This window comes from Boleophthalmus pectinirostris, unplaced genomic scaffold (assembly GCF_026225935.1).
Source record: "Boleophthalmus pectinirostris isolate CB_2022bp ecotype Guang Dong unplaced genomic scaffold, ASM2622593v1 HiC_scaffold_23, whole genome shotgun sequence".
Lineage (NCBI taxonomy): Eukaryota > Metazoa > Chordata > Actinopteri > Gobiiformes > Gobiidae > Boleophthalmus > Boleophthalmus pectinirostris.
This window is the reverse complement of record NW_026571207.1, coordinates 20,515,802-20,541,033: the sequence shown is the minus strand read 5'-3', so window position 1 is coordinate 20,541,033 and position 25,232 is coordinate 20,515,802. Positions and strand designations below refer to the sequence as shown.

Here is a 25,232-nt window from a genome sequence, read left to right as displayed (position 1 = left end):
GTCAGCCATCGTAAATTAAATTTATTGGCCACTAGATGTCGTCCAATGGCTCTGGGAGTGGGACGACATTAAATTGCATAACCCAAGATACAGACAATATTTAAATACTGTAAGTGTTAGGGGTTACCTACCTTTTTTGAGTACTACCTGACGATTCTCACGTTTTCAAAACTGAAATATAAGGTAAACTCACATGTACAAATTTTCTAAATATGCAGTTAGACGGTGAAACATAAGCCATAACTGGACCATATTTTCTTGTACGTTCTTCTTTTCTATGGAAAACCAGTCACTGTACTCCATTCCTTTTAGCAGTTTAAGAGGAGTGGAAAAAGTGGCAATGGAGAACAGTGGCGGTGCAGGTGTCCCTCTTCATCATGAGGCGTGGCCACATCCCGGCAGAGGCACACAGCAGGTTTGGCGCATGCGTCACACAAAGTGCGTTTTACGATGATTACTGGTGGACAGAGGAGAGGCAGATTATACTGCTCTACACAACTGTTGTTTTAATCCTTTGGGCGTAGAGATTTAGCAAAGAAAAACACTGGCTTTAATATCTAGCAGCCATATTGTATGGAAAAGCAACGGAAAGGCTCTTCTTGTCCGCCGTTTTACCAAATCGTTTACTATCAAAACTTGAAGTTTAATTTTACACTTTCTGACGCTGGACTTGTGCTGGCCAGCTAGCTTGCCAGCTGGCTGTGTTTTACTCAGATCTGGACTTGTTTTGAAAAAGATTTTCAGCGTTTAGGGTTGGTCTTCTGATAAGGTTAAAAATCGCCTCGAAGATGAAGGATCGATTGGAGCAACTCAAAGCGGTAAGAAATGTTCAGGAAATCGGCTGTAAATTGTGTATTATTATGTGGTAACAATAACATCACACTTAGAAATTAATCAAACCATAGCGTAGGTAAGATAACAATTTAACATGAAAGAATTCTCACTTTTATTCTTCTTTACTAACTAAACCTCATTTATAGGCTACAGCAGTACTCAGTTAACCCAGCTATAAAAGCATGTACACTGAAATATTTATTTTTTATAAAATAATGTTTTGACCCCCTGTGGACTATAACATCGATCTAAGACATTAGTTAGTTCTTTTATAGACGTGTGTTATATTGTGACTGTCAGGTGTCAGAGTAGTTTACAACAGGTTAACCAAGTTAATGTTAAACTCTGTTTGGAAGCTAGATAATGATTTTATGTTTAGTTTCCTATATTAATCTATTATCCTGTGTTAGACTTTTTGAGTTGTATGTTGTCTGAACTAAATACTTATGTTTATGTTAATATACAAAATATATCATTACTACCTTAAATATGGATGTGTTCAGTAATAATGTCTATCTGTGGACAAGTGAAATGCAATAACTGCAAAACTCCTTCAACGTCAGTATAGGCTCATCATAGACTAGCACAGGCCTGTTGTTATAGTTACAATAAAGCACTCACCAAATATTTGCAGTGTTCTGTTGTTTAAACTCTGGCAGGTTGCCTTCCAGGCTTTGTTACATTTCTTTAGGAAGTGCAGTAGTAAACCTTCTCATAGGCCCAATCTTATTTTATAGATTCACATCTTTGGACCCATACAGAACCTAAATTAAATGACTGACTGAGGCTCACCAAGGCATGTTTCTGCCCATGTTATATTTTATTGCATTAAAATAGCACTCCCATGGTGGCGGCTGATATACTGTCTACTGTTAACACTGTTATAGTTGGCAATGCATTGTAGAAACCTGCTAGGGGAATACATAATCTAATATCTATTATATTTAACTCACTAACTAACTAAAATTCAGTTTTACTTTTCTGTCCCTATAGTATTAAAGACCCCTTATGTTATGATCACAAATACGGGATCATATTAGTGATATATGGCAAAATATAAAAGTATGTTTTTCTTTGTGTTGTGTTAAGGCTGATTGGATTGACCTTTCCAATTATTTGCTATAATCCTGGCTTTTCAAGAGAGATTGTCTGTAAGAAGCGAATCACGACAGTCTGTTTCAGCATTATCGTCTGTCTAGTGGAGCCATTGCCCTGTTGCTTGGAATTATGTAACAAGATGTATATAGTGCTTTGTATTGTATTTTTCTAAAATCTTCTCTTGGTCATTAAACATGGAAAATATGCTGCCTGTATTTGGTCGATAAAGAATGTGTTAAAGAATAAAACCCCTTCCCCTGTTTTTGCTGATTCAGTACCACCAGAAGGAAATGAGTGAATACTCTTATCTTGGTGCTACACCAAGACAGTGTGAGAGAGTGTAACATGAACAGCACTTGTTTCAGTGCTTAACTTGTACTGAAGAGTTCAAAATCACTCGCTGTGTCTGAGAATTTGTACCTCGTAACATTTGCAATGCAAACGCAGGATGACGAATGTAACTGCAGGCACAATGGAATAGACTACACTACTTCTTTTTCTTTAGATCCTCAGTCTTAAAGGTGCACTTTGGACCTCTAGTGGAGGGTCTGCCACCTGCTTGTATCCATGGAGTTATTGTGTTTAACTAGAAAGTTAAACATTAAATGTTATTTAATACCAGGTATTTCTTTTTTTTTTGCTCAAAAAGAAAAAAAACATGCATTATGGGCTCGCTTCTCCAAAAATCTGACCTGGTACTTGGTCTGATGATTCCACTTGTGTGTCCTCATGGAAAGGTTTTATTGCCACACTGCACATCTCCACAGTTCACATTCTATAGTGTTACAATACAGTTGAATGTTTTAGAGTGAATGTTGGCTTAGTTGGCTCTCTCTTGGTCATGTGATAAAAGGGCAGGGAAACGCACAGCTGTTTGGTTCTGTCAACATTGTAGGTGTATGCAGAAACTTAATAAGACAAATGTTCACTTTAGACTGTCAGGTGAATTGGTAAACACAATTATCAAACCCAGACTGTAACACCTGTGGACTGTGACACCTTTTGCCTGTTTTTATGGTGACCTACATGGCGCCTGCTTATTGTCTCCTGTTGTGGTTTTCAAAAACCAGTTGTGGTTTTCAAAAACGGGTTGTCTTCCTGGAGCTAAGTACTCATCTCATGTGAACCTGAGCCCACACCTGTGTCCTTTATTTGCTCACTGTGTATTCCTTGGATTATTGTTGTGACAATAATCCAGTAATGGGTTTGTCCTTTGACTCACACAACTATGGTTTTGCTTTTCTAATAACCTTTAACCACAAAGTCCTTTAACCCTTAATTTAACTCTAAAACATTCATTGGTTTTATGGAAATAGGGCAACATTTTGGATTTAAAAGCTTTTTTTCTTCCTTGTGTGTAGACTTGTGATCAAGATGACGATGAGGTGGAGATCGCTGTGGACAATGCAGCCTTTATGGATGAGTTTTTCTGTCAGGTAAGTGGCAGAGATGTTTTTCTTAACTTAATGCTGTTTCCTTATCAAATCATACTTGGAGTTGTGTTTTGTTTTCATTTGGGGTGATATGTTGATAAACATTAAAAAACAAAAAAACATTGACTACTGTGATGATCTGCTGTTCTGGTAATACTGTTGTTTCGAGCAGAAACATTTCCCCACCCACTCCTCCTACTGATCATGGTCTTGTGAGTGACAGCTGGATTTAACCACTCACAGTAAAGTGTGGACTCTCAGAAGCAGCACATGGCTTTAGTTGCCTCCTAAAGGCAATATAAAAATATCAGGGTTACATGAATTTTGATCACATTGAAATTGTGATCAATCAAGCATATTTATGGAATTTCTCTTTTTGAGAGATCAACATTTTGGAACACTGTTGCCTATAATAGTCTTTTATACAGTTGAAAATAATACATATGGAAGATTTTGATTTACCTCTAGTTTTATGCAGTAGTACGATTGACATTTAAGCAGGTTCGGGGCTGGTTAGTGGAGACCACTGAGAAAATGAGGTGCCACAGTGGGGCGCCACTCACAAGAAGTGTCATTGCGTTCTTAGGCAAGGCACTTCACCCACATTGGCTAGTATGAAAATGGTGTGTGTGTGTGAGTGTTGGTGGTGGTCAGAGCGGCCGATGGCGCAGATTGGCGGCTGTGCTTCCGTCAGTCTGCCCCAGGGCAACTGTGGCTACAGCAGTAGCTTACCACCAATGGGTATGAAGAGAATGAATAATTCTCTGTAAAGCGTCTTTGTGACATGTCTGTGAAAAGCGCTATATAAAATAAACATACTAAACATACTGAACATTTGTATTTCAGATTGAAGACATCAGAAGCAGTATTGATAAAATTGATGAGAATGTGGCTGAAGTCAAAAAGCTTTACTCTGTCATCCTATCTGCTCCCACATCAGATCAAAGTAACCACCAGTGTTTTATATATCTAGCTATAACATCCGTCTGAGAAAAAGGTAAAAGTGAAGTCAACTTTGTAACTTCTTTTCTACCCAGAAACGCAAGATGACCTTGAGGCAATCACCAATGACATCAAAAAGATGGCAAACAATGCAAGGAACAAACTCAAGAGTGAGTAAGGCTTTATTTATGATAACTGTAAACCTATACTATGTACCACTCTAAATGTACTCTTTTGATACAATGCCTTTTATATCATTGCAGCAATTGAGAGAAATCTGGAATCTGAAGAGCAGGAGAGGATCTCAGCTGATATGCGGATACGAAAATCACAGGTTAACAACTCTGCAACAAAGTTAGAAATGTTTAAGAAATAGAGCATGTCTAAAAATAAATTCTGTTCTGTTGTTTTATATCTAGCATGCAGTACTTTCTAGAAAATTTGTGGAGGTAATGACAAAGTACAATGAAGCCCAGGTAGATTTCAGAGAGAGGAGTAAAGGGAGAATTCAAAGACAGCTAGAGATCAGTGAGTAGTTGTTCCACACATAACTTAACATAACATAAGTATTTTCTGGTGTTTGTAAATTGAAAGTACTTTTCTTATAGCTGGGAAAGCAACAACAGACGAAGAACTTGAGGAAATGCTGGAGAGCGGCAATGCGGCTGTTTTCACTGCAGGGGTGCGTAGTGGATGTGTCTTGCAATTGCGTAGTAATAAATTCATATGTGTATGTTTGAATGCAGTACTTTTGTCATTTAGATTGTAGACTCTGGGATTTCAAAACAAGCTCTTAGTGAAATTGAATCCCGACACAAAGACATTGTCCGTCTTGAAAGCAGCATCAAGGAACTGCATGATATGTTTGTTGACATTGCCATGCTGGTGGAAAGCCAGGTACGCTCTGTTGAAAATGATCACAAAATAGTTACAATAGTTACACGTTAGAATTCATTTAAGCATTTCATTTCTATCCTATTCTTTAATCTCTTCATTTTAAACCCACTGTTGACATCCATCTGTATCTTTTTTTTCCTTTTCAGCTGCTCATTTTCCATAAATGTTTTTTTTTCCCCTCTTTGACTGTTTCCTTCATCTCATCACCATTACACCTCAGCTTTGATTAAACTTGTAGGTAAACCCATACAACTGCATGCATGACTATGGAACAATTATACAAGTACTCTTAAAATTAAACACATGTTTCTTGATGCTTGCATTTTGCTTTCTGAGGAATTGTGTGTGAGGTAAGACTATTTGCCTGTTCCTTTTATTACAAAATATTATGTTACTGGGATACACATTTTTACTAATGTAATGTAACTGGCTCTGCCTTGTATGGTGACTGTTCTGATCACTACATCTTAGGCTAAACATGGCCATGTAATTAGGTTGACATTTTAGTGAAACATGGGAAACTCGGTATTTAGAACAAATTCAAGCATTATATGATATTGCAAGAAGTCTGCAACGTTTCTCTGACCTCATTTTTTTGTCTGCCCTCTTTGCTCACTACTGCATAAGTAAAAAATCATGTTCTCATTTTCACATTGATTATTCTGTGTTTTCCAGGGTGATATTGTAGACAACATTGAGCAGAATGTATCAAAGTCAGTGGACCATATTATAGAAGCTAAGGAAGAGACAAAAAAAGCTGTAAGGTATCAGACCAAAGCCCGCAAGGTACTGACTACTCTTGCTAAAATTAGCACTTGTTTTTTCAGCTGATTTTCTAAGCTCTAAACTCAACAGTTCAACACATTGCTACCACTGTGTGTATTTCTCGCCATTCTCATCTCACGTCTGCAACGTTTGCGTTCTGCCTTTTTTCTTCACATTTTCAAATTGATTTCTGTTACTTCTCTTTACTGTAAACGCATGCCACATGTTAGGGAGGGATGATTGAAAGGATTGAGAGTAACATGGACCAATCCGTGGGCTTTGTGGAGAGAGCTGTAGCAGACACTAAAAAAGCGGCAAAATTTCAGCAAGAAGCTCGTCGCGTGAGTGACCAAAGTGAAAATAAAATGAGCTGGTTTCCCAAATGCCTAAGAGATCACTTACAGTTATTTAAATCCACCCACATCAGGCAGATTATTTGCTGATGTGCTACAGGCATGAAAAAGGGCAAGCATAAGGATTACTGAGTTTAACAAGAGCAAATTGTGATATCAAGATGGGGGTGTCAAAGTGTCTCATTCAGCAAATGTGAAGTGTTCATCTTGGTCAGCAGTGGTCACAGTTTGTCACTGTTGACAACAGCTAAATGCAGCTTTCTGATTGCACATTGGTGATGTGAGTGATATTATGCTTGCCTTTTTATGTGATCAAATAATGTTCTATGAAATGAAACACTACTATAGAGCATCACTGTTTTTGAGGGTCATGCTCTTATCTTATTAGGTTTCTTGCCTCTTCTGACAATGCTTTTATTGAGCAATGCATTGAAAGGAGTTGCTTTTGGGAAAAGCAGGTCATAATTTTGAAGATCATTGTGATTGTGAAGACCCCAAAGCAGAGAGAGACCGATACATCAGGTTGATATTTGCACTTTTTAGCATATCAGCTATTGAAAACATATCGGTTTATCTCTGTCCTGAAACTTACCTTCATTATATGTTTACCTTTTTTTTCCTGGTGACCTGTGCTTGAGTTGTACAAATGTGGACAATAATCCCCCTTTCCACACTGCACTTATTACATCATTTTAACCACAATGTTTGTCTTCAGTGCTAACCACAACTTTTGATTTGCAGCTCCCTAAGGGGAGTGGTAGCATAAGATCAAGTGAGAAGCCATTATTTAAGGATCTTTTCCGTATATACTATTTTATGCCTGCAACAAAAAGTGTGCAAAAACTTCATGCATAACAATAACCTGTTTAAAAATTATTTTAAAAAGTGCTATATTTATTTATTTACTGGAACTGTAGTTACTGGATATTAAACTAGTATTTTTTAACAATTCAAATATGTTTCCAACAGAAAACTGTGATTCTGGTGGTGGTTGTTATCATCTTGTTGGCCTTACTAGCTCTCATAATTGGGTTGTCAGTGGGACTGAAAACATAAACTTTAACATCAAAACTAATGGTGAGTAACTATGAACAATGTCTGTCATCACTGAATTATAATACAGGTGTGTGCTCAGTGTGCGTCATGTGTGTGTGGTTTGCCTCTGACCTTTTATGACTTACCAGAAGATAGTGTTGTTTCCCATCAGTATTTGCTTCTGGTTAATCAAATTAACCTTTCCATTCCAATGTAAAGCTTTTACTTAAGTTGTACATGTGATGTGTGTCTGTCTCATTTATTTGTCAATCTTAAGTACAGTACAGTACAGTTATTTTATTTTAATTTTTTTATGCTCTTAGAACATCATTGTGGTCATCAAATCATCTTCCAATCTACACCATGGATACTCCACCTACCTCCTGATCACCCCCACCCAGTCATTAGTCGCTCATTTTAAGACACTTAAAAACATTTGAACCATTTCCATAGTAATCACTGAATGGCTGCAAAAATGATGACGCCACTGAGCACCTTGTTGGTGTAAAGGTGAAATGAGGAAACGAGACTGCACTGACATGTATTGTACTTGCTGTACAAGAAAGGATGAAAAAAATTATTCAAAAAGAAAGTTTGCTTATGTTGCTGAGCGCTGTTCTCGTCAACATATTGTGCCAAAGAATCAATATATTACAATGTATATTAATAGAAGGATGCAAACCTCACCTAATGTTTTATTGTAATGATTGTAAATGCTAGCTACTATATGTCATTTGTACTGTGAGTTTGACTTCAAGTCATAGCACTTTCACATTTCATTGTCTTAACTACTGATGTGAAGATTTTATCATCTTGTATATAATTGTTTTATGTCAAGAGTTCTAACCATGTTTTGGAGAGGAATGGTCTGCACACTTATGATTCTTCAGCGGGTAAAAGATCAGATTGTTTTCTATGTGATATGTTTGGACTGGTCATTTTGACACATGTCCACATCTGGACTATGTGTTTAAATAGAGAATGTCAGTGTTGGCTATATTGACTGTTAACATCACTAAGCAAGAGATGTATGTAGTTAATTATTTGTTGCTACTGTTTTTTTCACCAAAGGGTTGTAAATGTGCACAGCCAATTCTGAGGCATATTTATATAAACTTATATGATCTTATCTTTATGTTTCAAAATACAAATAGAGACATTTTATATAATGAAATGTCATAAGTTCAAAATAAATATAGATTTATTTATTTTTTTAGTTCATGAGTGACATTCTTTTATAATAAAATAGTGGTCCATTTGTTTTGGTGACTGACTGAGCATGTTAACAATTGTGTTTAAAAATATCTCTAAAGCAAGTAAAGGAGGTAAGTGTTTCAGTTTTTATTTTCACACACACATATAGTTCTGCATTACTATGTTCCCCTTTTTACCCAGTTTCCTCAATTTCCATTGTGACCACTAATGAAAGTTCATTGTATGTTTTTGGATTCTATGTTTACCCATTTCTCTCACTGGTCTCTCTTTTATGAATAAAACTATAGAAAAAGATGATGATTACCTTATGCTGTGCCATCATTGGAATAGTTGGATTCTCCTATCTCTACAGCTTCTTCTCCTAAACTGTAAGCATAATTAATAAAGTAAACACATTTAATATTTATAAAGGTAATGATTGTGGTGTTTTTGACATTGATATTTTAGGAAAGGGTGTTTCAAGATGACGAAAGCCCATACTTCCCCCGGATTTAGGACAGATATATACTTTTTTCCTTCAATAATGATATGATTTTTTTCTTGAACTGAAAGTGTGTAGATTTTTATCTGTCGGTTTGCTGTTCTGCCTATTAAAAAAACAGATGGCTTAACATGTGACATTTATAATCGGTTTTAGTGCCCTCTGTTGGTGCATTATGAATATTTGTAAGATTCACGTTCTCGACATTTTTCAGTACATTAAGTATAAGTACATTCGTGCACTTAAACATGGGCCTAACTGTGCTTTCAAGTATTTCTTTTCTGATGCGTAGGCTATTGTGTGATTTGTTTGCATGCATGTGTTGCTGAAATGCTTTTTTGTGATGGTGTAATTGTGGCTATCAAGAATCGACCCTGTAAAGCCTCTTATGTAATAAAATATCTGGTTTGCTGTCACAGGATGTCGGTGTTTTGTATCAGTTTCATACACAGAAACACGGGCAACTAAGTATAAATTCGTTCTTTTTTTGGCCTGGATAACCATAGACTATAACATTTTGACCTCATTTCATCCTCTCTTCGCTTTTTGGCAAACCCAGACCCCGCCTCTAACCAATGGTTTATCCTCCTAGGGGCGGACTATACGTAAGGGTACGTTTGTTTTAATGTTTCTTATCGCTCATTGACGCTCTCATGACGTTGGACATTTTTAAAAGTTAATTTGATCAAAATCTAAATCATTCCACAATTGGTTATTGATCTATGCTTTTAAAGTGGCACTCTCATAAAAAAATAGCATCAGGTTAAAATAAGTGTATAGTCATTGAAAATAAGCAAAATGACATAATTGCTTTGCATAATACGATAGTAAATTATAAACAAAACAAAATAAAACAAAAGTATGCATAGAAAAAGAGTCTGACTGAATATGTACAAAATGTACAGTGAGTATAACCATAGTGTTGGACACTTTTGTATGTCTAAACATGCCCTTGCACTTTAAAAAAATACAAAGTCACAATAAAACGCGCATACTGATATGAAGCAAAGATGAAAAATGTCAAACAACATTCCAGTAGAAATCCCATCGAGCGCACCTGTAATGTAATGTATGCTAATCATGTTTAAATAGCACATGGTCCGTCCAATAGCAGCTCTCGCATGTTCATGTTAATAAAGAGAAACAGCGTCGTAAATACGGGGGCGGGTCGTGTGTTCTTTCTCCGCTTGTGTGTGTGTGTGTTTTTGGACCAGCTGAAAATGGCGGCCCGGAGCGTCGAATCGGTGTAACTTTATCACAATAATAAATACAGCAATAAACGCAGCGGGGATAACGTAACATGGGAAGAAACTTCGCTGCGACCTAAGACCAGCTTTAGTCTGGAAAGCTACTATTACGTCCACGGTATAAAGGAGTAAACGCTAAAACGCACAGGTAAAGATACAAGTGCTTTACAACTGCGGTGTAGTGGCTACCGTCAGCTAGCTGCAGTATGCTAACGACTGTGAAAAGGATGTCCAAAGAGCTGGGTTTTGTTTGCAGTGTACGCAGTTTAAATGTAGGAATTGCATTGCCGTGTTTCACGAGGGTCCTAAATTAAGCTGCCACACTTCATTGCATACTGGCATGAATATAGTTTTGTGTTTTCAGGTTTAGTACTTGTTGTTTAGCTAGGCTTCTGGCTAACTTGACAACAACATTACAGGCTAGCATTGGCTAATAGCAGCGCAAGGCTAGTAATGCTCTTTAAACGCTGCAGTTGCACTCTTGTTTATGTTAGTATCATGGTTTATCACCATTTTAATTTTAATTGTTTAAATGTATTTCAAGTGACAAGGCTTTTTTTATTCTAGCGACAATGGAGGACCCCAATACTAGATACAGCAAACGTCTGGTAAGTATCTTATCCTATGTCATGTGTTAAAGTTAACATTATGGCGTTTTTGTTTTTACACCTATTAACTTTTGCATTGTGTAAAATATCAGCTCGTTGGTTTATTAGGTGGCCTAATTACTGAAATTGAGCAATGTGGCGTTATATTTTTGCAATGCTAGCTGTTAATTGTAATGAACCTATTGAGTTCAAGCTAAGGTCAAGTTCACATAGTTAGTGCAATGTAGCACTGACCTTATGACACCACTTTACAATGTTTACTTTTTGTTGTCTGGGCCTTTCAGCAACCCTTTGATTTTATGTCTCCATTGTTGGCAGGTCTGTGTAAAGACTTCACTCTCTGGTTCAGTCTCGTTACCAGTAGAACTTTTACTAGACACAGTCAGCCACAGTTCAGAGGCCAGTAACAGGCAGGGCCATAAAGATTTTGTAAATTAATTAAATTAATTTCCCTTCGTAATTTTATATAAATATTAATTTGTATTTGGGTAACTTTTTGAGAGAAACCAACTTTGATCATTTCAACATACAGTTTGGATGTAGTGTGTGTAGCGAAAAATGAAAATGCACACCAACCAGATTGATACATGGTTGGGGGATGGGAGATGATTTGCAAGTGTTTGTCCTTATCCATCTGTCTAGCCAGGCATTGCTGCTGAGGGTGAGTGGCAGGGAAATAAAGGAGGAGGGGGCAGTTTGTGAAAGATTAAGCCGTGTCTTTGTGGTCCTATTGTTCGATTTAGCTATTAGGTACTTGGTGCTGAATTAGAGCGATGCACTTAATAACATGTTAATAGGTGATTTTCCAAGTATTATTCTATTCAATTACAAAAATGTGATAAAATAATAAATTTATTCACTGAATAATACACACACTTGTTTGTCTCCCTCAAATCCAGGAGCAAAGCCTTGTCTAATCTACAGTGGCAGAATCAAGAGTAATAGGACTTTACTAATAATAAGTCTATACTTTTTCTTTTATGTTTGGACAGTAGTTAAGTAATGAAATAATGGTGACTTTATGACCAAAATAATCATTATAATTTTGTCATTATGAAACGGCTATATATCTATTGCATACATTTTACATGATATCTGGTGATATACATTTTACATCTTGTTACCAAGGATGATTTAATGCATGTACATTTGATATTTTTTATGTTGTAAAATTGTATCAAACCTCCGTGCTGTTTTGTCATTAGCGTACAGGTACGCGGCGACGTTACCAAGATGATGGAATCTCCGATGATGAAATTGAAGGAAAGCGAACATTTGACTTGGATGAGAAATTACTGAGTGATCGTTTCACCTCTGACCTGATTAAATACATGGATGGAAAAGGTTAAACAAAATGAGAATCTAAACATCTAATGACATTCGTGTGCATCTTTGTAATCTGTTTTATTTTTGTTCTTAGATTTTACTTTTGAATATATTCAGAAGGAAGGTCTTAAGGACCCCATTGTGTTTAAGAAGTCTGATGGCCTTGGCATACAGTAAGATATTTATATGTATTTGCACATTCATTCTTTCAGTATTAGTGTGGTATCCGTACTTAGCTTTTTTTCTGTTTTATTCTTTCAGGATGCCGGACCCTGATTTTAGTGTGAGTGATGTGAAGGTGTTTGTTGGTGAGTTTCATTATTTATCTTATAATTACAGATTGTTTTGATAATTTTACAGTTTATTCATTTATTTTGGTAATTATTCTCACAGGTAGCAGACGCATTGTTGATGTAATGGATGTAAACACTCAGAAAGGAATTGAAATGTCAATGGCTCAATGGGGCCGTTACTATGAGACACCACCATCAGAAAGGGAGAAACTTTACAATGTCATTAGTCTGGAGTTCAGCCACACAAAGTTGGAGAATCTTGTCAAGCGCCCGGCTTCGGTATATTTATTTGCACATTTAAAATGAGAATAAGATGTTAAACTATGACTGCTTTTAATTTTTTTATTTTAATTTTTTACTCATAACTTTACTTACCTTGAATGTATTATCTGACAGGTGGATCTTATTGACTGGGTAGACAACATGTGGCCACGACATCTCAAAGAACGGCAGACAGACTCTACTAATGCTATTATTGATATGCATTACCCTAAAGTACAAAAGTAAATACTGTGCCTACCTTTTTAAAAATGCTATGTTTGTTATAAAATAATGATTTTAAAAAGTTATAAGGCGGCTATAATTTTCCCTTTTTGTTTCAGATATTGTCTAATGAGTGTGCAGGGCTGCTTCACAGATTTTCATATTGACTTTGGTGGCACTTCAGTTTGGTACCATATTCTTCGAGGCAGAAAGGTTTGTTTCAAGATGAATCACATAATATGATATTAACCTTAAGGCTTATTCTTTTTTTATACTATATTCACTATCTTTCAGGTCTTTTGGTTAATTCCACCTTCACCGCAGAATCTGGAAATGTATGAGAATTGGGTTTTATCTGGAAAGCAAGGAGATATATTTCTTGGGGACAAGTGTCATGACTGTCAACGAATAGAGCTGCAGCAAGGCTATACATTTATGATCCCATCAGGTACCAACCAGTGTGGATGTGTGTTGCACTAAAATATTATTTTTTTTATATTTAACCCAAACACATTTTGACCCCTTCTGCTGCTATGTTTACAGGGTGGATCCATGCAGTGTACACTCCAGAGGATACTTTGGTATTTGGAGGTAATTTCCTTCATAGCTTCAACATCCCCATGCAACTCAACATCTACAGCATTGAAGACCGCACAAGGGTAAGCATTTACCCATTTCCTTGTTAAATCAACTGCGGTAGACTTTTAGGATCTTAGTGGTAGATATTTGATCTTACTTTCATGCCTTTTTAGGTACCAGCAAAGTTTCGTTATCCGTTCTACTATGAGATGTGTTGGTACGTCCTGGAGAGGTATCTTTACTGCCTGACAAACACCTCACATCTCACTCCTGAATTCCAAAAATACTCCCTTGGAATTGGTAACTATTCATCTATATAACTTTGGAAAAAATCACTTTAAAAAATATTGTAATGTATTAACCCCTTGGCGCTTGAACTTTTGTAGGCCTTTCTCCAGATGATGTTAATGGAAATGATGCCACAAATGAAGTTCCAAATAGTTCTGATATGGTAGACGTCAAGGTGAAGGAGGAAGTGGGTGAAACTGATGTGGCAGTACCAGAAACCAAACCTAAGTATGTGCTGACACCCCTGGAGCTGGAGGGACTGTGGAACCTCTTGGGGAAGCTCGAGGAATTGCCGGCCCATAAGAAGTGTGTCCCTGCAGGAATCGAGGATGCAGCAGCATTGCTTCAAAATATGAGGGTGGGTAAAACAAGGATTCCTTTACATTTCCTTTAATAAACTCCTTTTTCTCATATCTTTTACTCCTTTTTCAGGATGTTTTACTGCAGCATGCAGATGATGACCCTACACTGTCTTACACTGGCGAGCCCATTGTCAAGTGGCCAGAAAGGGTAAATGAAGAAACACACACTTTATTTACAGTTATTTGATTGTGACTAACTGTTACAATATTGTGATTAGCCATCATGGTACGAGCCTCCCCTCCCTCCCCCTCCTCCATCTGTATTATACCGACCTCGATTGGGTCCTTCTGGCCACAAGACAAGACGTTCTACCAAGCGATCCATTTCTGCCCTGCGACGCAGACGGGTGAGGTGTAAACGTTGTGCTGCATGCCGCAGGAAAGAGTGTGGCTCTTGTCAATTTTGTCATGACATGAGGAAATTTGGCGGCCCTGGTCGCATGAAGAAAAGCTGCGTCATGAGGCAGTGCTTGGCTGTAAGTTCTATCTTTATAATGTAAATTGTGACTTATTCATCTTAGCATCTCTTCCATCTTCCTCTTAGCCTGCTTTGCCTAATACAGCAAGATGTGCCATATGTGAAGAAGGTGAACCAGAAGAATCTAATCCAAGCACTCACACACTCATGGAGTGCTCAGTTTGCAATAGCATTGTTCATCCACGGTGCATTAAGGTAAACTGACAAAAAAAATAAATAAATTAGCAGATAAAATTATTGTTTAACATGGAAAAAACTCAATACTTGATTTTGTATTTTAGGAACCAGGTGAAGGAAAAATCAGTAAAGATTTGCCAAGTTGTTGGGAGTGTCCAAAGTGTTACCAAGGCAAAGGCTCTGCATCAGAGGTATCAACTTTTTTTATCCACTGATAATATAGGGTTGCCTTTCTATTTTGCCGTAAACCAATTTTTTCAGATCGCATTCACCATTTTTGCTCTCACTCCAGTCATCCAGTGATGAAGAAAGTGGTGAGTCCGAAGGTTCCAACTCTCTGCCTGGAGACATTACTGGTGGAGGTGAAGCTGGCAAAAGGTCAAGACGTGGGAAACCTGTGTCCCGTCCAACAGCGCCTCCTCCCTCTCAGAGACTACTTCTTCAGCATCAGCAGAGTCGAAAAAGAGCCAGTGCACTGGAGCTTCAACTCAGAAAGAGGGTAAACTTTAAAAGCTGTGCCTATGGCATGGGTCCACAGTGGCAGTGCACTTTGTCTCATCGGAATCTGTGTTGCATTTATTTTATTTTTTTCCAGATCAAGTTGGAACGAAGCAAAATAATGGCGGTAATCTCTTTTAACATTATAGGACAGTGTGATTGGCATATATAAAATAGTACAATGAATTAAAAATTTTGTTTTTAAATTCCATGCATTGTTTGATCTTGCTCCTAGCAAAAACGAGTCGCCCTTGAGCGTTCAGGCTCTAGATTGCTGTCCAGGCTGCGATCTCCAAACAGCAGACTGTCCCTGGGCAGGGGTCGGGGAGTGACCTGGGCGAGTGGTTCATCGTTCCCTGCCACAGCAGCAGCGACCGGGGAATTGGAGAAGCCACCATCTTTGAACGGGACTGTAAGTTTTAAAGGCAGAGGCCGCGGAGTGAGATTGAGAGGTGGAGCTGTAGGAAGAGGGTTTCACTCCAGAGACCATGGACCTGTGGATGACAGTGAAGACAGCAGCAGCAGCAGTAGCTCCAACAGCAGCAGCACTGAGGAGGAGGATGAAGATGAGGAAGCAGAGGGAACACAAAATGGCTCTCCAGGAGGAGATAAAGAGAACCAGCCACAAATGAGGACAGAGAGGCTGACAACCAAAGATCTGGAAGATGAAAAAGACAACCAAATCTGTGCATACGATTATGAGGAGCAGATGGAGCAAGATACCCAAACTGAAATTAAAGATGGCTTTAACAAAGTGACTCTACAAGTTCCAAGCAGGGCTAAGCAAGACCCATCAGCCATTGTTCCTAAGTTGGAAGCTATTGCTTCAACTACTACTGCATTAATACGCAACCAGTATAAAGCACTTCCTCGGCCACCCATCCGACATCCTGATCTCCAGACCAGCAGGCACACACCACCACTCACACGCAGTGGTCGTATGTGTACTCACAAAACTCACCAAGAGAGGGTGGAGGCCTCTAAAAGAATTAAAGAGTGTAAACTTGTTAAACTTGGCCGTGGGGGCTCAGCTTCTTCATCCGCTGATCACCCTCGCATCCCCCTGTCGGCTCTGCAGGAAGGTGGCAGTGAGGCAGACAGAGAGAGTAGTGGTGCTGGGCCGGCCTGTGAAAGGGAGGTGTGGGTGTCTGTCTTCCGCTACTTAAGTCGAGCAGATCTATGTGTCTGCATGGCTGTCTGCAAAAACTGGTATAAATGGTAAGGATTTTCTACAGAATATGCATAGTACATAAACATAATGGATATTTATTAATTTTTCCCTTTTTCCCCACAAGGTGCTTAGACAAAAGGCTCTGGACAAAAATTGACCTCAGCATCAAGCCCAGTGTCACTCCTCAGGCCCTCATAGGTATAATAAAAAGGCAGCCTGTAACACTGGATCTGTCATGGACCAACATTTCCAAAAAGCAGCTTAACTGGCTTATTGGACGCTTACCTGGTAAGCAAACACATTCACAGTTCAGTCATTTTTCACTTTTACGCCACACTAATGCTTACATTTATATCATAGGTCTAAAGGATCTAATGTTAGCAGGTTGTTCTTGGGCATCTATTTCTGCTCTTTGTTCACCTGGTTGCCCTCTCCTCCGTTCATTAGACCTGCGCTATGCAGATGGGGTCAAAGATGCTCAAATCAGGGAGCTGATAACTCCACCAGGTAAGAATATGAGAGGATGCTCAGTTGTGCTAGATATAATAACCCACATACCTTTTTAAATGCAATCATCTTTCTTGTTTTCATTTTGTGTAACCCTTATTTATTTTGGCTTCAGGTTGTGATAACCGCAGTCCCCTTCGCACCATTCAGAGTTTAAGATTGTCAGGTCTGGACATCAGTGACTCGACGGTGCGTCTTGTAATCCGCCACATGCCTCAGTTAACAAAACTAGACCTTTCCAACTGCAACAGTCTCTCAGACCACTCCATCAACCTGCTCACTGCTGTGGGCTCCTCCACGCGAAACACCCTCACAGAGCTCAACCTAGCAGGTATGTGAGAACTAATTTTATTTGTATTACTATTATATTTAGCTATTAAACCCTAATCGTTTCTATCTTTCAGGCTGCAGTAAACTGTCCGACACATGCCTCAAGTATCTCCGCCGTCTTGCCTGCATCACAATGCTCGACTTGCGGGGCTGTAAAGGTGTCTCCCGCAAAGCCTGTGAAGCATTCATCTCTGAGCTGTCTGTCAACACACTCTACTGTCTGTCAGATGAAAAACTGATCGAGCGGATATCCTAACCTCCTGCCGTGCCACATCAGATTCAGAGGTGACAATGCTGCACAGAAAATACCTGAACTTTACAGAAACCTGTTGGGCACAGAAGTGATACATCAACTCACTCTTGCGTCTACATGGTGTAAAAGGAATACAGAGACGAATTTAGGAGCACTTAAATTGGTCTTGGTGCTGGGGTAACAGCTAGAACTGGATTTTCTTTCAGAGGTTTATAGTTTTCACTTTTGTACTTAAAATACTCAGGAGCTTAGTTTTTATATTGAGAATATGATATTATAAGCATTGGTGCCGGAAGCAGAACTTTTAAGTGTTACTAGAGTCACATCCCCCCTGACCATTCAAGTCCCCATTCATTATCAGTACCAACTGAGTGTTCCATTTCAAACCATGCAAAGACCTGACATTTCTTCTGTTGGTTTGAAGGTTTTTGTTTTGTACTCACATGTATCATGTGGCTTTATACAAAGTGGATTCTAGCTCCATTTTGTGCTGTTGGTCATGTCAGTCTTAGAGGGGATAATACTAATTTCTCATCAGTAACTTGTGCATTATGCATTGAAACAAAATGTCTTTAGAGGATTAATCAGTGTTAAAGTTTAAACATAAGACACTGAAAATCACAGCAAAAGTGAAAAGGCAATCGAAGGCAACACGAGACCTCAACCCAAAAGTGGAAGTTAAGTGTATGGAATAAGCCAAGAACTGTCGGAAAATGTGCATTTTCAACAACCTTTTTCAGGTGCTACAATTTCTCAACTCCTCTGTTTTTGTACAACTTAGACTAATGTCCTCACCACCGATTTTTATATATTTTTATTTGGTAAGTGGTTGTACCTGGTTTTCAATTTAAATAAATGCTAAGTGCAGTTTTCGTTTTGGAAATTGTTCCTTTTTGTTTTCAGTATAGTGTTTCTGTATTTAAGGTGATGGACTGCTCTCTTGGCCATATTCTTTAAAACAAATATGAATATATTGTACAAAGGTATACTTTTGTGTAAATCTGTTTTACTTAGAGTATCAAATGGGAATCTTGTAGCATTGTAATTATTTTCCAATGCATTTTTCACCTGTGTTATTTGTGTTATTTTTCAAATAAAATAAAACAAAAGTAGGAGATTGTAATGACTTTTTTCACCGTTGTGTGTTAGAGATAGACCGTAGACTGGAGCATCCACGGGGATGTTTAACCCTGGCTCCACCCAGTTTCCCTCTGGTAACCTGGAAATAAACGAGGAAGTACATATAAATAATGCAGCACCCTGCTGAAAAGTACTTTTAACAAGACGCGTTTGGTGTGGACTTAAAGAAGGCCATCTCGACAGATGTGCACGGCTCCATAATCATCCTGTGGGCAGGGCAGTAGCTGGCAGCAGCTGGCACCGCACGGACCAAAATGACCTGGATGTGAAACTGCATCAGCGCCCGCATCTCGCAACGAATTCTCAGATTGACATGTTTTCGGCAGCAAGCAGCTGACTTATAGATTTTAAATTTACAGTAATTTCCAACTTACTTCCAGACAAATATGGACAAACGCAAGGGCGCAGGTTTTTCAGACTGCAGAGAGTGTGGAGAATGAAAATGTGCGGAGAAGAGCACGACGAGTTCTGTTATTGGCCAGTAGTGTTAGCCTGTGTTAGCCCAGCTAGCTGTTAGTCAACCTCAAATTAGTGGGCTGAGTTGCTAAGCCAACTCAGCCCACTAATTTAAATTGGCTCATTATTTAATTGGACTATGACTTTTATTTTAGCACATTTACTGAGCTAGCCTGCTAGCAGTCCACCGAAGAGCTTTGAACTCTATGGTTTTAGTGCATCTGTTAGCCACATAGGTAATATTACATAGCTTTACTTCTGTTTGCCTGTCAACAAATAGAGAGCCATGGCCCAAGAGGCGTATCCCCTGCATTTTCTGGTTTGGAACAATCAGTTCATGGAGCTTGACCGGGAATTGCAGAAAAAAGAGGTAAGTACGGGTCTGCTAGAAAAGCTAAAGATTGTATATTGCGGTTATTGACAGCAGCACTGCATTGCGCTGATGATGGTGATGTTGGGGATGTGCAGCACAACGTGGAGCGGCTTGACACGCGGGGGCGCACCCCTCTGGAGCTGGCAGTGAGTCTGGGCCACCTGGAGTCCGCCCGAGTCCTGCTCCGACACTCCGCGGACCCAACACACGTCGGTGCGCAGGGCTGGGCCAGTGAGTGACTTCATATACCAGCTTATATACACTGGGTTTCTTCTGCTGTTAGATCAACACATTGAAAATTCATGTTTCAGTCTTGCAGGAGGCAGTTAGCACTGGAGACCCAGAACTAGTTCAGCTCATTCTTCAGTACCGAGATTTTAAACGTGCTACAGAGAGGCTGGCTGGCATCCCAGAACTGCTCAGCAAACTTAGACAGGTAATTGCCAGTACTTCATTTCATACATGATAGTGCTTAATCATTATTTTTAAGTAGTACACTATTTTACATTTTATCCGCTTTATTTCAGGCACGAGATTTTTATGTAGAAATGAAGTGGGAGTTCACAAGTTGGGGTAGGTGCCCTTTTCCACGTGAATCAGATTCAGCACCACTTCCATTGGATAGCTCCCCATTAGCTTTTTTTTTTTTTTTTTTTTTTTGTAAAAAATGTATTAGTAGTAAACAAAATGACATATCACATTTTACAACCTAGGTCACAGTTTCACTTTTGCAACAATTCTTGTTCTTGTTGTCAATACTCATACTCATAAATTTAGTTTTATTACCATTGCTCATTCTTAATCATAACATCAGACTGAACAGAAGGGTGAGGTTGTGAGTGAAAGTTGCTGGACATGTATCTCTGTATTAAACTAGTTTATTAGCAATGCAAATCTCCACATGGTTTTATCATGAATTGATAAACCTGTTATTTTGTGTTAGTTATTTATAATCTCTAAATTGTATGCCAGTTTGTATTAATCCTTGTTTTTGTCACCTCTTCAGTGCCTTTAGTGTCAAAGGTCTGTCCTAGTGATGTTTACCGTGTGTGGAAAAGTGGATCGTGCCTTCGTGTGGACACTACTCTTTTGGGCTTTGAGCACATGACATGGCTGAAAGGCCGGCGGAGCTACATCTTTAAGGGCGGAGGTGAGTTTTTAATCTGTTCAAACTATCAAATGCTTTATTACTAATTTGGTTTCAAATGACTGAAAAACTATAGAGTGGTGGCAAATTCAGTGGAGTGTAATCTGAATTTTATTCTGCTGTTTTCTCAATCTGCTGTCAATTACTTTCTGGTGAGGCTCAACTCAACTCACTGAAATAAAATTTTTTCCTGATCACATAGACTCAATGAGCTGCACTGACCCTCATTGCCTTGTTTTTCACAGAGTTGCACTGACCTATCAATCATCTGAAAAGATAGTGCAGGCCTAATCTGAAATAATTTTGTCTATTCCAGGAAATGGTTTATAATAGCCTACCTATTAAAACCTTTGACATTATCTTTATCTCTAAAAAGACAAAACTATGTGACATTACTTTAGGGCAACAACAGAGAAAAACCCTGCACAATAATGTGTGTGACTTTTAGTAAGACACTAATGATGTTTCAGCACTACGCCTTCATCAGGCAAATGGTCATTTGCAAGTAAAACGGTCTGCGGTATTTTTGTCTGTTGATGTATTTTGGGCTGCTCCCTCTCCTCCAACGTCCATTTTCAAGAAATTGATGTGAGCAGTACACATTCATATTGTTTTATGGAATGAAATAAGAGGCAACAAAGGGGGGGTGTGGTAGTCTAATGGTACAGTCAAGATGCACACAAGAGCTCCTGTGTTAGTGCTGTAAAGTGCCTTGTGAAAGAGCAGTGCCAGGAGAAGAGGGGGGACAGGTGTTTGTGACATAACCAGAATAGCTGCTGTGTTTACTATAGCATATCTGAGAGGTTTTGTTTAAGCCTATCATATTCGAGTATGTTTGTTGTTTTGGGGGGCAGGGGTCTGAGCACTCACCAGCCAAAACCTGTGCTTATTGTTTATGGAGCTGGCTGTATTAAGCACTATAGTTTAAGTAACTGTTCATAATTAATAAATTAACTAATCATTGTATTTGTATAGCACCTTTCATGACACCCAGAGCATTATTCATTCACTCCACAATCAGTGTTAAACTACTGTTGTTGCCACAGCTGCCCTGAGGCATGTCCTTGGGCTACATTTGTAACATTCATTAAGAAAATCTGTGACCTTGATTTGTTTTTTCTTGTGTCTGTAGATGATGGTGCAGTGGTGATGGAGGTGGACCATGAGAAACAGGTGGTGTACACAGAGCCACTGGTGCTCTCCCCTCGAGATGCGCCGTCTCTTCTTGCAGCCATGCAGCCTTCACAGGAAAACACCGCCCAGAGACTGACATCCCCAATTGTCTCCACACATCTCAATACTCGCAACATTGCCTTTGAGCGGTAATGACACCTTCTAAATTTTTGCTTTGGAAGATCAAAGCTGTATTTTAATATTATTTCAATAAGTAATAGTAATAGCAAAGCATTTTAATTCAAACTGAAGAAGGCGCCTTTCTCTTAATCTAAGGAACAAATCTGGAATTTGGGGCTGGCGTTCTGAGAAGACTGAAGTTGTCAGTGGTTATGAAGCCAAGGTCAGAATATCTAATCAGTTTACTGTATTTTCCTGGCTATTAGGGCGCTCTTAAGCCTCTAACCCTATCAAAAAACGACTGCGCGCCCCGCAAGCCAGAGCGCCCTATACACGAATCCACTCGGGTATCCCAGCACGACTTCAATAAACTACAAAGCCGCACTACCCGCAGCGCACGCAAACACGCATGGAGCATACAGCGACCGCTGACGAGGAATGGAACGGAGGAACGAACTGAAAAAGCGAGTCCAATGTACCACTCTGAGCCACAACTGAACAACTGTGTCACTGCAAATACGTCAACAATCCAGTGGTCCCAGACAGCACCCTCCCTATGTGCCACAATTGAACAAAGCCCAGAGTCACCGTGAACGCGCCAAACAAAGTCCGACTGACCCATCGAACTGTTGTGTTTCGTTTAAAGTCCGATGTGGTTTTTTGTGAAAAAGTTTGAAAATAGACCATTTAATGTCAGTGCGTCATATAATCCAGAGCACCTAATAGCCCGGAAAATACGGTAATATTAAATTAATAAATTGCAGGAATATGTTGTGACAATCAGATTCCCTGTTTTCTTTTGTTTTTCCAGGTTTACAGTGCTACTAATGTGGAGCTGGTCACTCGGTCAAGGACAGAGCATTTGTCAGACCAAGACAAATCAAGAAGCAAAGGTAAACTTTGTGAAACATTTTCAAAATTTTGCTGTAAAATTGTAATGAAGTTAAGTTAAGTTTATTTTTTTAATTTTTGTTCATTTCTGTAGGTTCAAAGACGCCTTTGCAATCATTCTTAGGTATAGCTGAACAGCACACAGCTCATAATGGAGTAAGTGGGTGCCTCAAAACTGCAGCAGCTCACAACAAACAGCATTATGTTTAATATCTGTGTTTGTTTCAGAGTAATGTGTCCCAGTGTGCCAGTCCTCACAACCCTACAGCCATCACTGCAGAGGAATACTTCAACCCAGAGTTCAATCTGAATGGGCGAGACATTGGACGACCCATTGAGCTTACCAGCAAAGTCCAAAGGTAATTCAAAATGTCAACAGAAAATGCAAACACTTGGACATTGTTTGAATTGTATATTTTTTCTCCTGTCCAGGTTCAAAGCGACACTCTGGCTGAGTGAGACTCACCCTTTGTCCCTGGCAGAGCAGGTGACCCCCATTATTGACCTCATGGCCATTTCAAATGCCCACTTCGCAAAACTGCGTGACTTCATCACCCTGCGCCTGCCACCAGGTTTTCCTGTTAAGATAGGTACAAAGGAAAGATACTGAATGTATCCTTCATCTGGACATATGTATTGACAGCAATTTTTTATGTTCTCAGAGATTCCTTTGTTCCATGTGTTGAATGCTCGAGTAACCTTCAGTAACTTGTGTGGTTGTGATGAACCGGTCAGCTCGGTGACACTACACAAACCTGAGAGCTCGGAAGCAGGTATTAGTGGCTATAAATATGTTTTGTTGAATTAGGATAATATAAGGGGACTTTATAACTCCTCTCAGGTCAAGCACCTCCACCCTTTCACTGCGAAGTCGACCCCTCTGTATTTGAGCCCCCACCAGACTACACCACTCTGGGCCCGGGGCGCAGTGAACCAATGCGGGATGAGGATGACAATTTGCTACAGTTTGCTATTCAGCAAAGTCTGTTGGACGCAGGCACAGAGAGTGACCAGGTATAATAACGTAAAACAACTATATTAACAGTCCCCTATTATTCTTTAGTTTGGCTTTTTAAATACCTTTTGACACCTTTAGCATTGCTATGTCACTTTTTATAATCTTAAGGTAATGTAGATGTAAATACTAGAGTGAAATAATGAGAGTAAAAACTGAATCTGCTGACCTTCGAGGCAGTGAACTGTTGAAAATGCAGTTTAATCAGAACTGTCCATCTAAGATAAATGAACTTGAAACACAGAAAAAATTCTTATGAACACATGCACTTACTGTATTATTTAGGTAACAATATGGGAGGCTTTGACCAACAGTCGACCTGTCCCCCAGTCTCCATCATATGAAGAGGACTCTCAGTTGGAGAGGTGAGCAATTAGTCAAATAATAGTAATAGTATTTTTTAATGGATTAAACTTTTAGTAGGTGGGATTTTAAAAATATAAAAATGGAGGGATGTGTGTGATGGAATGAGTTTCTTGCTAACTTCTCCAGTTCTTGAGGAAAAAAAAAGTGTTTAAAGTAATTAACCTACCAGGATTACAGTGAGTAATATTCACTTCTCATGGGACAAACTCCCTGTCACAATGTAATAAAGTGTCAGATAATATCTTTATTATACTTTTTTTCTTCGTAACCCACTTTTCTTTTCTCTCAGGGCAATCCAAGAGTCCCTGTCGATCTCTCTGTCTGGTCGAGAAGGGGATAGCTCTGCAGACTTAAACCAATCCACTTCAGTGTCACCAGAGGACCCGGGGGCAAACTCCCCTCTGTCTCTGAGCTCTGGGGGAGATCCGCGGTTGTCAGGGCAGTTTGGTGTGGCAGCAAGCTTCGATGAGCAGCTGCGACTCGCTATGGAGCTGTCGTGCAGGGAACAGGAAGAAATAGACAGGTACATCTTATTGGACATTTGCAGATGTTAGAATGTGATGTTGTCATCCTCCCATATGGGGGGCTATTTTTTCCTGTTGATTACATTGTACTTTGCCACGAAATATTGGAAAGGTGAATTCCCAAATATGGAATCTGATCATTTCTATTACTAGATCCAAGACCATCCTATTTTACAACAAGAATTTGCAGTTGAACCATATTCATTTTAGCTGCCCCCATTTGTATTAAATAATATGCAGTGATGGTCAGCTTTTTTATGTTTCTTAACTAGCCTTTATTTGCCTCAGTAGTTATTTGTTTGTTTACCACCTTTTTAGGAAGCGTAAGGAAGAAGAGGAGGAACTAGAGAGGATACTGCAGCTGTCACTCACCG

At 39.1% G+C, this 25,232-nt stretch overlaps 3 protein-coding genes across 5 annotated transcripts in view; all 3 read left to right on the top strand.

The window, feature by feature from the left end:
• Positions 1–454: 454 nt before the first annotated feature.
• Positions 455–9,469, top strand: stx3b (syntaxin 3b). Of its 3 annotated transcripts, XM_020928156.2 has the most exons (12): positions 455–818; positions 3,294–3,368; positions 4,212–4,311; positions 4,403–4,477; positions 4,571–4,641; positions 4,727–4,835; positions 4,916–4,989; positions 5,070–5,204; positions 5,880–5,990; positions 7,292–7,399; positions 7,681–8,940; positions 9,020–9,469. In XM_020928156.2, exons 1-10 carry the CDS (start codon positions 789–791, stop codon positions 7,376–7,378), a joined length of 867 nt encoding a protein of 288 aa, XP_020783815.1. In that variant the 5' UTR covers positions 455–788; the 3' UTR covers positions 7,379–7,399; positions 7,681–8,940; positions 9,020–9,469. The 3 variants fall into 3 exon arrangements, with proteins under 3 accessions (XP_020783815.1, XP_055015150.1, XP_055015149.1); XM_055159175.1 differs by lacking the exons at positions 5,880–5,990; positions 7,292–7,399; positions 9,020–9,469 and adding an exon at positions 6,200–6,310 and having other exon boundaries at positions 8,860–8,937; XM_055159174.1 differs by lacking the exons at positions 5,880–5,990; positions 7,292–7,399; positions 7,681–8,940; positions 9,020–9,469 and adding an exon at positions 5,351–5,873.
• A 756-nt stretch (positions 9,470–10,225) lies between these two features.
• kdm2ab (lysine (K)-specific demethylase 2Ab) lies at positions 10,226–18,765 on the top strand. The gene is made up of 23 exons (XM_055159170.1): positions 10,226–10,448; positions 10,868–10,908; positions 12,114–12,252; positions 12,329–12,407; positions 12,496–12,542; positions 12,628–12,806; positions 12,924–13,030; positions 13,130–13,223; positions 13,305–13,458; positions 13,554–13,669; positions 13,763–13,889; positions 13,976–14,235; positions 14,310–14,387; positions 14,458–14,715; positions 14,784–14,912; positions 14,999–15,085; positions 15,187–15,393; positions 15,490–15,519; positions 15,628–16,610; positions 16,688–16,851; positions 16,924–17,070; positions 17,186–17,401; positions 17,475–18,765. Exons 2-23 carry the CDS (start codon positions 10,873–10,875, stop codon positions 17,654–17,656), a joined length of 3,819 nt encoding a protein of 1,272 aa, XP_055015145.1. The 5' UTR covers positions 10,226–10,448; positions 10,868–10,872; the 3' UTR covers positions 17,657–18,765.
• A 120-nt stretch (positions 18,766–18,885) lies between these two features.
• The window catches only part of ankrd13d (ankyrin repeat domain 13 family, member D), a 10,619-nt gene continuing 4,272 nt past the window's right edge, over positions 18,886–25,232 (top strand). The window contains exons 1-16 of the mRNA XM_020928401.2: positions 18,886–19,619; positions 19,718–19,853; positions 19,934–20,058; positions 20,150–20,195; positions 20,629–20,772; positions 21,902–22,091; positions 22,219–22,285; positions 22,874–22,955; positions 23,048–23,109; positions 23,182–23,312; positions 23,386–23,543; positions 23,616–23,726; positions 23,795–23,967; positions 24,254–24,333; positions 24,624–24,857; positions 25,177–25,232. Coding sequence (XP_020784060.2) covers positions 19,536–19,619; positions 19,718–19,853; positions 19,934–20,058; positions 20,150–20,195; positions 20,629–20,772; positions 21,902–22,091; positions 22,219–22,285; positions 22,874–22,955; positions 23,048–23,109; positions 23,182–23,312; positions 23,386–23,543; positions 23,616–23,726; positions 23,795–23,967; positions 24,254–24,333; positions 24,624–24,857; positions 25,177–25,232 — 1,879 coding nt within the window. The 5' untranslated portion in view covers positions 18,886–19,535. The remainder of the gene's footprint in view (positions 19,620–19,717; positions 19,854–19,933; positions 20,059–20,149; positions 20,196–20,628; positions 20,773–21,901; positions 22,092–22,218; positions 22,286–22,873; positions 22,956–23,047; positions 23,110–23,181; positions 23,313–23,385; positions 23,544–23,615; positions 23,727–23,794; positions 23,968–24,253; positions 24,334–24,623; positions 24,858–25,176) is intronic.